This window comes from Acomys russatus, chromosome 15 (genome assembly GCF_903995435.1).
Source record: "Acomys russatus chromosome 15, mAcoRus1.1, whole genome shotgun sequence".
Classification (NCBI taxonomy): domain Eukaryota; kingdom Metazoa; phylum Chordata; class Mammalia; order Rodentia; family Muridae; genus Acomys; species Acomys russatus.
Window position 1 is genome coordinate 55,968,743 of NC_067151.1, and position 13,839 is coordinate 55,982,581.

Below are 13,839 nucleotides of genomic sequence, written 5' to 3' on the forward strand. Positions count from 1 at the left end.
ATCTTACTTTAACTAATACACACCAGTTAAAAAAAAAAAAACAACAAAAAAAAAAAACCTCCTGAGCGATCTGGGAGAGGTAACTAACTCAGTGCTGCTCTTTCTGAGAACCTAGGTTTAGTTCTCAGCAATCACAGGTAATAACAATCATCTACTGTTCCAATCATGGGGATCTACTGCCCTCTCCTGGCCTCCCTGGATATCACATGAAACATAAAATGGTGGTACAGTGAAGCATCTTTTGGGTATATGCCCAGAAGTGATATAGCTGAATCTTGAGGTAGTACTATTTTTACTTTTCTGAAAGTGCTAGATTGGTTTCCAAAGTTGTTGTACAAGTTTGCACTCCCACCAGCATGGAAGAGTGTTCCCCTTTGTCCACATCCTTGCCAGCATGTGCTGTCACTTGAGCTTTTGATCTTAGCCTTTCTGATAGGTGTAAGATGGAATCTCAGAGTCATTGGTATTTGCATTTCCCTGATGGCTAAGGGTGTTGAGCATTTCTCTAGGTGTTTCTCAGCCATTCGAGATTCCTGTTGAAAATTCTGTTTAGCTCTCTACCTCATTTCTTAATTGGTTTATTTGGCTTGTTGGTCTTTAATTTCTTGAGTTCTTTCTATATTTTGAATGTTCCAAATCATTTCCAAATCTGTAGGGACGCACCCAATCAGAGAAAACCAACCCAACACCATAAAAGATACTCTGCTATGTTTACAGACAGGAGCTAACTTAACCATTCTCTAAGAGGCCCCACTCAGCCACTGATCAAATCTGATGCTGAGACTCATAGCCAAGCATTAGGCAGAGTTCAGGAGTCCTGTGGAAGATGGGAGGAAAGAACAGAAGGACCCAGAAGGGACAAAAACACTGCAAGAAGACCATCGGAGTCAACTAACCTAGACCCACAGAGGTTCAGAGAGACAGAAGTACCAACCAATGCATGATCTAGACCTAGGCCTCCTACACTTAACATAACCAATGGACAGTTTGATCTTCATGTGAGTCCCCTAGCAAATTGAGCAGGTACTGTCTATGACAGGGACTCTGTTGCCTGCTTTCAGTCACTTCACCCTAGCCAGACTGCTTTGCCTGAGCTAGGAGCTCAGCCCTGATGCTGCTTGATGTGCTGGAGTGGGTTGGGGGGAGGGGCTCCCCTTTTCTGAGGACAAAGGGAGGGAGGGTGGGGGAAGAGGGTAGTAGGAAGGAGGAGTGAGAGGAGAGAGGGGCTATGATCAGGATGTAAAGTGAATATATAAATAGTTTAAAAGAACAACACAAAAAGTGTCTTCTGACTTCTCCACTCCAGCCATGCACCAATGCAATACAAAAATGAGTTTTTAAATCTAAGCACCCTTATTTAAAAGACACTTGAAATGGTGAGAAAAAGAGGACTCTGACATCTTCTGAGCCATCCTCTTTTTATAGAAATGCCTTGGCTCTTTGCTTTTCCTGCAGTCCAGAAAGTACATATATGAGCAGTCCAGCTGTGATTGTGGCCTAGGGTGTGGCAGAGCAACTTTAATCTAAACCTGGACTCCTCTCCATCTGCACAGCACCTCATAGAGACATCAAGTTTAAAAAAAAAAAAAAAAAGTTTTCTCCTTCTAGGAAAATACTCTACAACTCACCATATGCCATTACCAACAATTCCATAAATATATTGGGAAATTTAACCCATGTAAACATAAGACTTCCGTAAAACTTTCCCAGTACTGTCCTACAGGCTGCCTTCTACACTGAGGTGGGTCAGAGAGCAGAAACATAGCTGGGAGGAGAAAGGAAAGGAAAAAGGACCTGGTCTTTATTTCTTCTGCAGTGATTCTCAAAAATTCATTGGGACCCTAAAGACCACCCTTAGAAATAAGAGAATCTAGCACAAGTAAGTTTTCCTTATTAATGGACGTTTTTCACAGTAATGTGAAATGCTTTTACGAAAAAAGGCCTTTGTATTCAGTTACTTCCAAGAGCGGCTTTTTCAAATGTCACTTTTTTTTTTTTAATGGCTTGTCTAAGTGAAGGTGAAGAATCTTGCCCAAAGCCGATTTTGTTAAAAATTAGAGAAACATCCGTGCTAGGGGACAGAACAGGCATGCATATCTTAGTAAACAGCCTCATAAAAGCAGAGCTTGAAATCCTACCCTGCTCAGACACCACAGACCCCACGAGCCCCAGGGAATCTGCCTTGAAGCCTACCAGCTGGTAAATGCTTACCTTGGGATTTGAGTCACTTTCTGATAAAATTAATAAAATGTTCTCAAACACTTTGTAGGCATTAGGGGTTGTACCCAGTAATAGAAGGTAAAAATTTTGGCCAGGTATAGTGGTACATACCTTTCATCCCAGCACTCGAGAGGCAGACCTCTGAATTTGTGGCTAGCCTTATCTACGTACTAAGTTCCAGGCCAAGCCAGGGCTACATAACGAGATCCTGTTAAAAGAACAAAACTGAGAGTTTGGGGCAAGATGATTTCTGCTTCGAACAGAGGTGGGATTGCATGTTGACAGCTGGCTCCTCAGTCAATAGGATGAGCCAGAGAGTAAGATGATGACAGGTGACGACTGGAGGCAGCAGCTCCAACTAGCAATCACAGAGGACTTTGGAGGAGTTGATATCTGAGCTGAACATTAAGAGAGAATTCTAACAAAAGATGAGGAAGGAAAATGGTCCTCCAGGTTGCAAACAGCCTTGCATGGTCTGGACCACAGTACTTCACATTCTGAACTTCCGGTTGCTTTGGCCATGGTGTTTGTCCCAGCAACAGGAAGTACAGCACAGCCTTTTGAAGTGGAGATCTCAGTTCCCACCAGGATATCCACGTAGAGACCCACTGGAAGCTAGGCTTAAAGCGTATGGTAAGCTACAAACAGATCTGGCGTCTGCACATTCGAGTAACACTGGGAGATGACTTCATAATCTTAATTCTTAGAAGCTTAGGTCTGGGAAACAGGTTTAAGGGCCACAGGAAAGTCTGCAGCTATGGTTTTGTGGCAACAGCATTTTAGGTGTCTGCTAGCACTACCCTGCCAGCACCCCCACCCCCACAGCCTGCTGTGTCTTGGCTAACTATCACTTATCCCTTTTGTATATTTTAGCTTGGTCCTGGCACCTAGCAAATTCATACCATCTTTTGGGATCCTTACCATAGTATTAAATCTCGTATCACTGGAAAGTGTTCATAGGTCATCCTTCAAGAGTAGCCTCCATGATCAAGGTCCTTTAGAACCCATCCACATTCGTCCTCTGGCTCTTTACCAGGACATGTTAAATCTTGCAGCATCAGGACCATGTGTGCTGAGACTCAAGAGTAAGTCTAGAACTTAAGACTTGGAGAAGAATATAAGAAGGCCTGACAGCAGGAGGCTCATACCATCTTGGCTCTCAGGAGCTAACTCTGCAGTCTTCTAAAATGAGAGAGCATAAGTTATTAGCATGGAAAAAACAGCTTTGAAAATGGGAGGATCCATTCAGGTGTCATGTCAATGAAGGTTCCACTCTTTTTAAACCATAGTTTAGTTGACTACTTGCTCTCCTTCTGTGAGTCCATTGGTCCTGGCAACTTGACAAAAGCTAGAGTTCTTTGGGAAAAGAGAACCTTATTAAGGAAAAGGTCCTCACTACACTGGCCTGTAGGCAAGCCTATAGGATAATTTCTTGACTGAAGATTGATGTGGTGGTCCCAGCCCCTGGTGTGTGTGTGGGGGCAGGGGGTGTCACCAGTCACCCCTGAGCAGGTTGTCCTGAGTTGTGTTAGAAAGCAAACTGAGCAAGCCAGTGAGAAGCATTCCTCCCGTGGCCTCCCATTCAGTCCCTGCTTCTAGGTTCCAGCCCTGACTTTGAAGACGAACTATAACGTAGAAGTAGGCTCTGCCCTCCCCAAGTTGCTTTTGGTCATGTTTTATGCAGCAATAAAAACTATCACTAAGGTAACCATTTCTCTGTCAGGAATTATAGAAGGAGAAGCTTGCATTCCACCACACACAAAGACAGTGCATAAGCATACCACACACATAGCCAGAGCCCCCTGCATAACAAAGGCCTGGAGTTGTCCAGAGAAGAAACATCTGCCCCTGTAAGCCTGGGTGTTTATAGTTTGTAATGCAATGTAGGGCAGGGCTGGGTTTCTTTTCACTTTCTTGAATAGGACTGGGCAAAATGCATTTAGCCAGTTGGATCATTTTAAATGACAATAGGGATGAGATAAGGCTGGACCCTTTGAAATTCCCAGAAGCCAGCTGAGCCTTCATCAAGTCTGTAGGCAGCAACAGTTCATAGTGCTTTCCAGTATTGGGGCCTGAGCCATAATCATCCTCATACTCTCCCTCCCTGCTCCTACTCCAGCAGTTGGGATCAGCATCTTCGCTCCACCCACCACCCACATGTTACACTGGGCCTACAGCAACAAACCCACGTGACCATGGATTTGCAAGGAAAACTCAAAAAATACGAGCCAAAGATACAGTCCCTTTCAAAATTTCTCAAGAATTAATCAGAGCAACAAAAACTCTATTAGAGTTAATGCGGTCTCTATAAAAATAACTGGCTCATGAGGCAAGATACATGGTTACCTAGGTTACAGGTAGGTTGAGTTTTAGATACTCAGGGGCATCTGAGTTAGAAATTAGCTTTTCGTTTTCTATGCCAACATTTTACAGTTAATAATTTGTTTTTTGATTCAACCTATAGCCCTTTCTTGCCAAGTGGGCTCTTTTAAAATTTGCTTTACCATCCCTTTATACTTTGAGTCACTGCTACAAATGGCCTTATTCACTCTAACAAATTCTATTATGACTCTCCATCTTTCTGACGATCACAGCTCTGTAGTATGTAATAACTCTCAAACCTCAGCAACAGTTCCTTGCAAAGGCTGCATACAGTATTTCCCAAGGTTGTCATTTGGACCATTTCTCAGTCCAACAAACAAACTGTACCATGTCTAAGATCTATCAACAGTTTGTAACTAAGGAAGCCTTCATTTGGGGCAAATGTCATATATAATTAACCTGTTCTGAAGAAATGAAGGCAGCATGTAATTCGTTACATTCAACAGTAAAATCTCATGCAATTATGAACAAGCTCACTGCTCACCCATACCACAACACAAAGGAAGTTCACATAAATACAATGATTAGTATAATTTTGCCTGCAGAGTAAAGTGATGAAAAGTGTGCAAAAAGCCATTGCTACATCAATGCAAATACAACTGCAAAATGTCAGCTACAGTGTGATTTCTTACACTTGCCCATATTTAGCTTTAAGATTAAGGATTGATACCAAAACTTACGCATTGACCATTACATCAGCATGGATCTTCAAATGTTGTGTGGTTGACAGCTCTCTACAGGCCCCCTAAATGAAGTCTATAAGAAAATTTATAATAACTGATGATTTGGGCTACTGCAAACATTTTTATGAAAAAGTGAATGTGGCTTTTTTTTCTGGCTTAGAATGCAACTCAGCATTGTATCCCACAGGTGGTCTCACAGCATGTTTTCTGAATGATTTGCAACCAAGAGCCCATCATTTATGCAACAGTTGTGCTGTGAAATATATGCAGTGCCGATTTAGTGTTTATGCTCATTTAAGTCAGAGAATCTAAACCACTGAACTGGAAAGGCAGCACATGCTTTACGGGAAATAAGCCTTCTTTAGCATGGAAAGAAACTGCGTTTCATCTACTCTTTTTATAACTTTCTGATAGAAAAGTTATTTGCAACTATTTTAAATATGTTGTTGGAAGGATGCTGCTGTTTGAGGTTGCACTATTCCCTGTCTGGAGAACTTTCTGAGCCCGGTGCTACATGGAGGACTCACTCTCCCCAGCAGGGCCTCCTGCTCTCAGTCCAACCTCACCTGGAGAGCATCTTTAGGCAGAGATGCTCCTAACCACATTTGATATTTGGCCTTTGACACAATTCCTAGCTAGCTCTCCCCTCTCTGTGCCTATAGAATAATTAGGTACTGTCTCCCCATTCATATGATAGGAGTGTGCTGCCTAATGCAAATCAAGCATCTTTGAAGTGCCTAGTTCCAAACAGTTATGTATACCTATCCTGGAAGTCCCCCACCCACTCCCCCAGGAATACACAGCCTTTGTTCTCCCTGAACAAAGTTGGGCTATCTCCCTAAATTGGTTCCTCTAGGTCATTCTCCTTTGTGCTCATGGCCTTCCAAGCCCTGAGCCTCCCCTGCTCCTCCTGCCTTTAGTAGGCTGGTGGCCAACAGCCTCCCAGGGAAGAAGAGACCCACAGTATGTGTGCATATCCTGCCTCTATTGCTTGTACAATGAGTTGAACAAAGGTTACATTTTGATATCTAAAATATAAATCAACTATGAAAACCATCATAATTATTCGTGCATGCTAATAAACTGAGGAAGTTAAAATTATTTGAATTCATTAGTTCTCTTTAGTTTAAAGGGAAATCTATGTGAATCTACCAACAAGACATTTCTACTGGCAATTGAAAGTGATTTTGTTTTTACAAAACTATTTTCTCTTTACACTATCTGACACTGATCTCATGAAGACATCAAACCTAAGACCCTGCAACTGTTGGCTTGGCAAGGAAAAAGATTTTTCTCAAAGATGAGAGGCATTTGTGTATGTGAATTCTAATAAAAACAAAACACAAATTAGTAGCACCATATATTTAATGTTAAAGAATTTGAAGTATAAAAATTAAACAACACATGATTTCAACATTTAAAAAACATTAACAATCTTCTCAAACAATGAATATCAAAGCATAAAGGAAGCATAACTATAAAAACCTTAAATATATTAACAGTAAAGTTACAATTTATTTCTGTAACAAATATCAACTAAAATATTTAGTTACTTTCAAGGACCACAATGGTAGACTGATTTTTCATTACAACTGCCAAAAATTTGCATCTTAATCTTTTTGTTGCATCATTTCTTTCCACATAATAGCTAGATGCTTCTGGTTACAGAGCTGCTCCAAACTCCACTACAGATAGCGGTCCTTGGCATCTACTCTAGTACAACCACTGTCTTTAAATATTTTAATATTTTTAAAATGCTACTTTACAAAGTTGTTATAAAAAAACCAAAATACTGGAATCTTTTCAAACGCAGGAATTAGAAACTCCCAAAGTTTACAAAGACTAGTAGTAGTTTGCTATCACTGAATAACTTTTAACTGCATATCTGCAAATCCTACCACTTTTGTCATATGGAATTATAGCTGATGTTGTTAAAATATATTGTTTTAAAAGTCAAATGTGAAAACCCAATTCTAAAAATACAACAGTATTTTAATTTGCTGCCTTATACAAAGAAGTGTTTATACTAATACATCCAGACTTTCTTCAGAAGAATGAGGCCTGATTGGAGATATACAGTCGTTGTCCAACATGGCTGCCATTAGCAAGTGATATTGTTGGTGATAAGGTATAGCTGGGATAAGAATAAGGCCTTGAAGTATAAGGAAGCACGCTGGGAGTCCCAGAAGAGAGGGTAGCGCTAACAGGGGAAAGACTATTTATTGAGCTGCGACGGAAATTGTAGTCTGTAAATAAATATATGAACAATTATGCTGCACATCTTTGTGGACACAAATTTAATTCAAAAGACAAAACATTCAAGCAACAATCACATCTTAACATAATGTTCTAACATGTAATACCCTATGATACTGTAATGTTGGTGGGTTACTACCACTGCAGTGCAAACACTAACAGTTACATCAAGTCAGGAGTTTTTCCTTAACTGACAACACTGCGTAAAAGGTCTTACTAGTACTTTCTTGGGTATCTTTTTCTTCTTAACACAGAAAAAGAAAACGTCTGATTTCTCTTTAATCAACAAAGAAGCTTCTCTTAAATCTGGTTTTGACACCACATGTAGGTCATGAAAAAAAAGATAAATGAACAGAAAATTCAGTTTTTTTTCTTTTCTTTTTAAAACTATACTAGGCATCAAGCCAGCATAAGCATTTGCCCCTGGACTTCTGGTAAAAACTAACTGTCCAAAATTTCATTATTTAAATGCTGGCACAAACATTCAAATAACCAAACACATCAATTTAACATTAGCATCTCACTGGTACCAAAAAAACAGTAAAATGAATCATCTCTACCGAATGAACTTCAAAAACCATTATCAACTTAATAGTATAGAAAATTATCCAAAATTAACCAAGTTATTAAAACAATTATATTTGAAATATTAATTTCAAACAAACATTCATCTTATGTACCAATAATTTCCTGCTTCCTTAATTGTAGTAATTCTGTATGCATATGTTTTATTGACCAAATTTGTAGATCCTCTACTTTCCAAAAACTCAACTATGCTCTTTACTGCGGTGTTAAGTCAAGGTGATGACTGTGGCTGTAAAATGACCATTTATGAAAGTTGTGGAATTGTTGCAGTGGAAGAAACAGAATAAGATCATTAAATACACAGGTCAAGCTTCCCCTCCAATATCATTCACTAGGAAGCCTGTAATTTAGTGTTGTCATGGGACTTAATGTTTAACGAACAGGAATGAGACCAACTGCAGGAGAATAAGCTCAAGCAACATCAGAAAGGACCTATTTAAGAAAAAATAAAAAAAAATGCAATTCAGTTGCAAATAGATTTAATTGCTAGCATTGTAAAACTCTAAAAAAAGATTAACCTTAAACCTAAATTTATGAATGGTACCACAAGATCAATTAAGCAGCATGTTTTAAGAAAACATAAACATGTTTTGAAATGCCCGAAACCATGTTCAAAATATTTTGGGTATTTTTAAGTCAGAAGTTACATTGAAATCATTTGCTTTTCTCACATCATTTATTTCTTCTTTTAAAGATTCTACTTTATCCAAGGATTAAAATATTGAAATGCAAGCTGAAACATTAGATGATTTATGTATTAGTGAATACTAGCCCTTTAAAAAGTTTTCCTTAAGATTATTATGCAAATATAGTCCCTTAATAGCCACATACCTCTAACGCACTCAGCTCTTCAAATTTGACTAATGTAGTCATCAACGACATGATTTAGAAGTGACTTCAATAGATAGGAGATGTAATTTTCAAATAGGATTATGCTTTCTTTGAGTTTAGATCTATTAAAGAGGTAGAGAGCCTACTTGCAGAACGTGAACTCGGACTCTATCTCCAGGGGAAGGTTTACAAACAAGCTAGAGAGCTGGCTGTGAGCCTACCGCTTAGCACTCTGACAGTCCTCTACCAAAAGCCTTTAAGAAAACACAGATCACCTGGTATAGTCTCATTTAAAAAAAAAAAAAAAACAACTACATTAAATCCAAGAGGGGAAACTATCCAAACTACTATAAGAATTGGACAAGTGAAAGACTTCAGTTAGATGCTTGTTACGATGCTTGTTATGAACTCCACTGAGAAAACACAGACGCTCTAGCTCTATGCGCATTCTTGTTAAACCTTCTTGATGGTATCTCTGCGATGGTAAAAGGCTGGGAATAGGGCTGCAGGGGTGTGGGGGAGAGATATTATGCTCTCCAGTTCTTCACTGTGACCACTTTGTATTCAAACAGGAAAACATGAAGTTAGCAGCTGGTCACACGACATCTTCCTCTACAGTTTGTATGCAGCCTATACATGCATATACACAGAGGGTGGAAGGTGTTGGACACTAGATCTTCCTCTGACTTTGGCTGGCCTGGAAGTCACTTTGTAAAGAGATGGGCCTCAAATTTTCACTGACCCTTGTAATTCTCCCTCCCAAGTGTTGTGATAGTAAGTGTGCACCATCAAACATGGCCTAGCATTTTTAATGATAGCTACACCAACCAGTACATGTGATATTGTATGTCACTGTGGTTTTAATTCAGATTCCTTTAAGACTAATAATGTGCTCATTACGTATGTAAACATCGTTGTTCAGATATGCTATGTCTCTTGGCTCATTAATATTTGTCTTTTGACTACTAATTCAAATAAACTTTTTACTAATCTAATTCCAAATTGAAAACTGAGAATGAGTTAAAACTTTACAAGTCTTTAATTCAAATGGCCCCAATTCTTATGAATGACAAAGAAAAAAAGCAGTTGATTTAGGTAAGACAGATCCATAGGTAAATGGATAAAGAACAAGTTAAAACTTTTAGACCTCCTGATTCCTAGGAAGGTATTGTTTCCATCCAGTCAAGCTTTTAGAGACACCTTAAGCAGGATATTTAAAAGAAAGCATACTCAAAGGTTTCCATTTCCAATGACCAGGAGAACGCGCCTCAAGTCAGTGGTGCACCTGTCTACTTCCACAACTTCCATTCTCAGTGCATGCAGCGTCTCACTTCCTTATATGCTAAAATGTTTGCACTTTCATTTGCATTGATGCAGGGGTCAACCATGAGACTGTTCTACTACAGACTTCTTCCCCCTCCCTCCCTCCCTTCCTCCTTCCCTCCCTCCCTCTAGACAGTGTTCCACTTATCACTGCCCTTTCATTTGCTATTTATATTCAGCCAAGGATGAGCTTGATTCTGACCCCTTTGCTTCTTCTTTCCCAATACTGGGAAATACTAAGAAACCATGAATAATAGATGCCTCTAGCAACCAAAACTTAGCACATGAACAAAAGGAGAAAGAAGGACCCACATAAAAAGAAAGTATACACTGGCACTGAAATTTGTCTAGCTGTTCTTTTAAAGAAGCAAGAAGACCTGCATACTGCAGGTTGTCAATTTTCCCCTGTGTACTAAGAGATCACAATGGCAGAGTCCTTCTCACGGTAGCTGCAAAACCATCTGGACAGCAACCTCTGAGAGCGAAAACCATGACTGGAGCTTTAACAGTCTACGCTTCAGAACAGGCTGCAAACCATTACTACATAAAGTGTCTGCGCCAGCATGAAGAGAACAGACTTAGACTTAAAACAAAGACAGCAACTCTTCTCAAGGTTCTTTTTTGCCAGTACATCAGTCCTCATAATCAGCGAGTCAAGCCCTAAGACTTTGTTAAAAGAAGGTAGTTCTAAAATAGCACCATGTGTTTAAAATTTAGGTAAGATTTAATATCAGTAAGCTTAAAAGCGATAGTTTTTCTAAAAATCTGTGAGGATAAATTTAGGGTCTAAATTAATAATGTCATTAAATTAATAATGACATTAATAATGTCTGATAATACTTGTGTAGCACTTAGTCCACACCAAAAATAGCCATACAAGATCAGTTACAATGGAAACCTCCTAAAAGCACTGCAAGCACTCTCATGACTCTCTCTGATCATGTTGGTTTAAGGCACAAAATGGTGAAGTAACCTACTTAGGAACACAGAACTATACAGAATTATTCCTTTATATGTAAAAAAGGAGTTCTGGAAAAATCACAAACTTCCTTCATGCCCCAGGCCCACCTAAAATTCTTTCTTAAACTCTAGTGAGAAAACTAAACACTAAATTGTTATATAACCAATTTAGAGTTGAAATATTGTTTTAATAATGTAGAAAAAAGAGTCTCATTCTCAGCTTAGTTTGAAAAACATCAAATCATCAAAAAGGTAGCATTCACTATATCTGATTTAAACTACTATTTACAATCCTAGTGGTTCAATTTAGATATCAGAACATTGTCATGTTAAAATGTTTGAAAATATTTGAAATTTAAAAAATTAAAAAATAAATAATCTGAAAATAAGGAAATCTGTTTAACTTTAAATTTTTTTCCTTAGTGAGTCTATACCTAATAAAACTGTTATAAACAAAATGCTGCACAGGGTTTATTAGCTAATTCTGTCATTTCCTCATATAATCAAGAGAGGAAACTTAAAACTGCTTTTCTGAGAACTAAATATACCACAATATTCCTAAGATGTTTTCTTACCTGCTTACTTCCTCCAAATTCTTCTACACAGGTCCAGGCTGAAGAGACTGTGTTCCCTGTCTGTAAGCAGTGAAGACAGAAGAGAATTGAGTCTTTAGATTGATGCTATCCCTATCTTGGAAGTGCATGGAACCCTTGATAACTTTAGTTTAAAACTATTTGATTGGTAAATAAGAAAAAAATGGAAAAAATGGACAACTGGCAAACAGGTATTGCGTTTGGACTTTGAAATGATGAATAAAGAGAACAGTATTCTGATATCTAAATAAAAATCATGAGTTAGCACATCATCAGGAAAAAAACATTTCTAAATCAGTTAAGTTCTTACTCATCAGTGTATTCAGGAAATACTCTCTGATTTCAAAAATAAGTGAGACTGCATAATTTCAGAAAAGCAGAGAGCTCTAAGCAAATTCATGGACTGTAAATGCTCTTTAGGTATAGTTACTTACACATGAAGTATCATTTCCTTCCTGTTTTCAGAAGAGATAGATGAATAAAATTATACTAAGTTTCAAAACCTTGCTTAACAAGTCAGTAAGTCAATTTTCCTAGCAAACTACAAAAACTATACATAGCTCCACTGTAAGATCCATTTTAGCTGTCATCCGTTTCATATGCCTTGAACCTTTCCATCAGGAATACAGATCCAACTCCATGCTAAGAAACTGCATAAAAATATGCACAAGTAGAACATGTCCGATCATCTCCAAAATTACTGTAGAGTCTTAAATAATACCTTAAAGATAATTCTATATAAAAATGTCACAATAACTTTTTACCATATGGTGAACTAGGCTAGGTAACAATAAATTTTGTTTTTAAACACAACAAATTATAGTGTCATGATCTTAAGACACATTGCAAATCCAAAGAAATACACTTTTTGGGGGAAATGTCTTTGTCCCAGTAAAGATTGGTCAATTCTCAAAAGAGAGATAACAAATAGAGGGAAATTACAATACATAGAAAAATTACTGAAGCTCAGAGTTAAGAAACTGAGGAGGAGCTATTGTTGAAGCAGGCCCAACACTGGTAAGACTGGACTCAGGTAGACCAGCAGACTGAACTGACTGAAGCAGACCAGCATACAGCAGATTGCACTCAACTGTACTGACCTAGACCAGCAGGCTGAACTGGACTGAACTGAACTAAACTGAATTGAACTGGACCAGCACACTGAACTGGACTGAAGGAGACCAGCAAATTGAATGAACTGAACATAGAAATCTTCCCAATTCCCGCTGGGAATAAGACAATTTTGTGATGTGATAACAGCTCCTCTCTGAGTAAAGGTAATATTAAGTTAGACTAAATTCTCGGTAATTTTTCACATGCAGTATCCGGCATTTAATAAAAAAATTGTAATAGTAGAAAATAAACTAGATCGCCTACAGCCAACAAAAATAGCTGTCAACAAAAACAGATCTCTAAGATATTTAGATAATAAAATTTTAAACCATGGTATTAAAATAATTATGCCGGCAGTGGCACAAAACCCCACATGTAGATCAGTGGAAAAACAAAAGACCTATAAGTAAGCTCATTCTTGCCCAAGGTGCTTCCTAGTGTACATCAGAAGACAGACAGTGGTGGGAAACTGGAAGTCTGTGTTATAGGACATGGTGTGCACGCACACATACAAAGACAACTTAAAATAGATCAAATGTGCAATGTAGCTGAAATTTCTCAACTATAGGGAAAAACATGGTACAATATAGGGATAAGATGTAACTTTCTAAATAGCTTGGGATACAATGAATGGCAAAAATTGGCAGATGAAATTGCAGTAAATAAAAATCTTTGCACAGCAAAGGCAACAGAAAATGAAGAAGACCGTACAGAACAGAAGTTTTTGCTACCTGTACATCTGAGAGGAAATTAGCCAAGAGACAGAAACTCAACTAGTTATCAGAAGAACAAATCCTCCAAATTAATGGAAAAGAAAGTTCCCAATAGAAATAAAAATGGCCAATAAATTTGTGAAAAAAAATTCAATATCTTTAGTCCTTAGGGTAACGTAA

The 13,839-nt window shown here is 38.3% G+C and overlaps 1 protein-coding gene across 4 annotated transcripts in view; it reads right to left on the reverse strand.

Moving 5' to 3' along the window:
• Positions 1-6,644: 6,644 nt before the first annotated feature.
• Positions 6,645-13,839, reverse strand: part of Rbm46 (RNA binding motif protein 46) — a 33,146-nt gene continuing 25,951 nt past the window's right edge. For 2 of the 4 annotated variants that reach the window (XM_051157351.1, XM_051157350.1), the window contains exon 5: positions 6,645-7,531. In XM_051157351.1, the coding sequence (XP_051013308.1) occupies positions 7,332-7,531 (200 nt within the window). In that variant the 3' untranslated portion in view covers positions 6,645-7,331. Of the gene's footprint in view, positions 8,559-11,815; positions 11,876-13,839 lie in introns of all 4 variants that reach the window. The other 2 variants (XM_051157352.1, XM_051157353.1) reach the window with 2 other exon arrangements.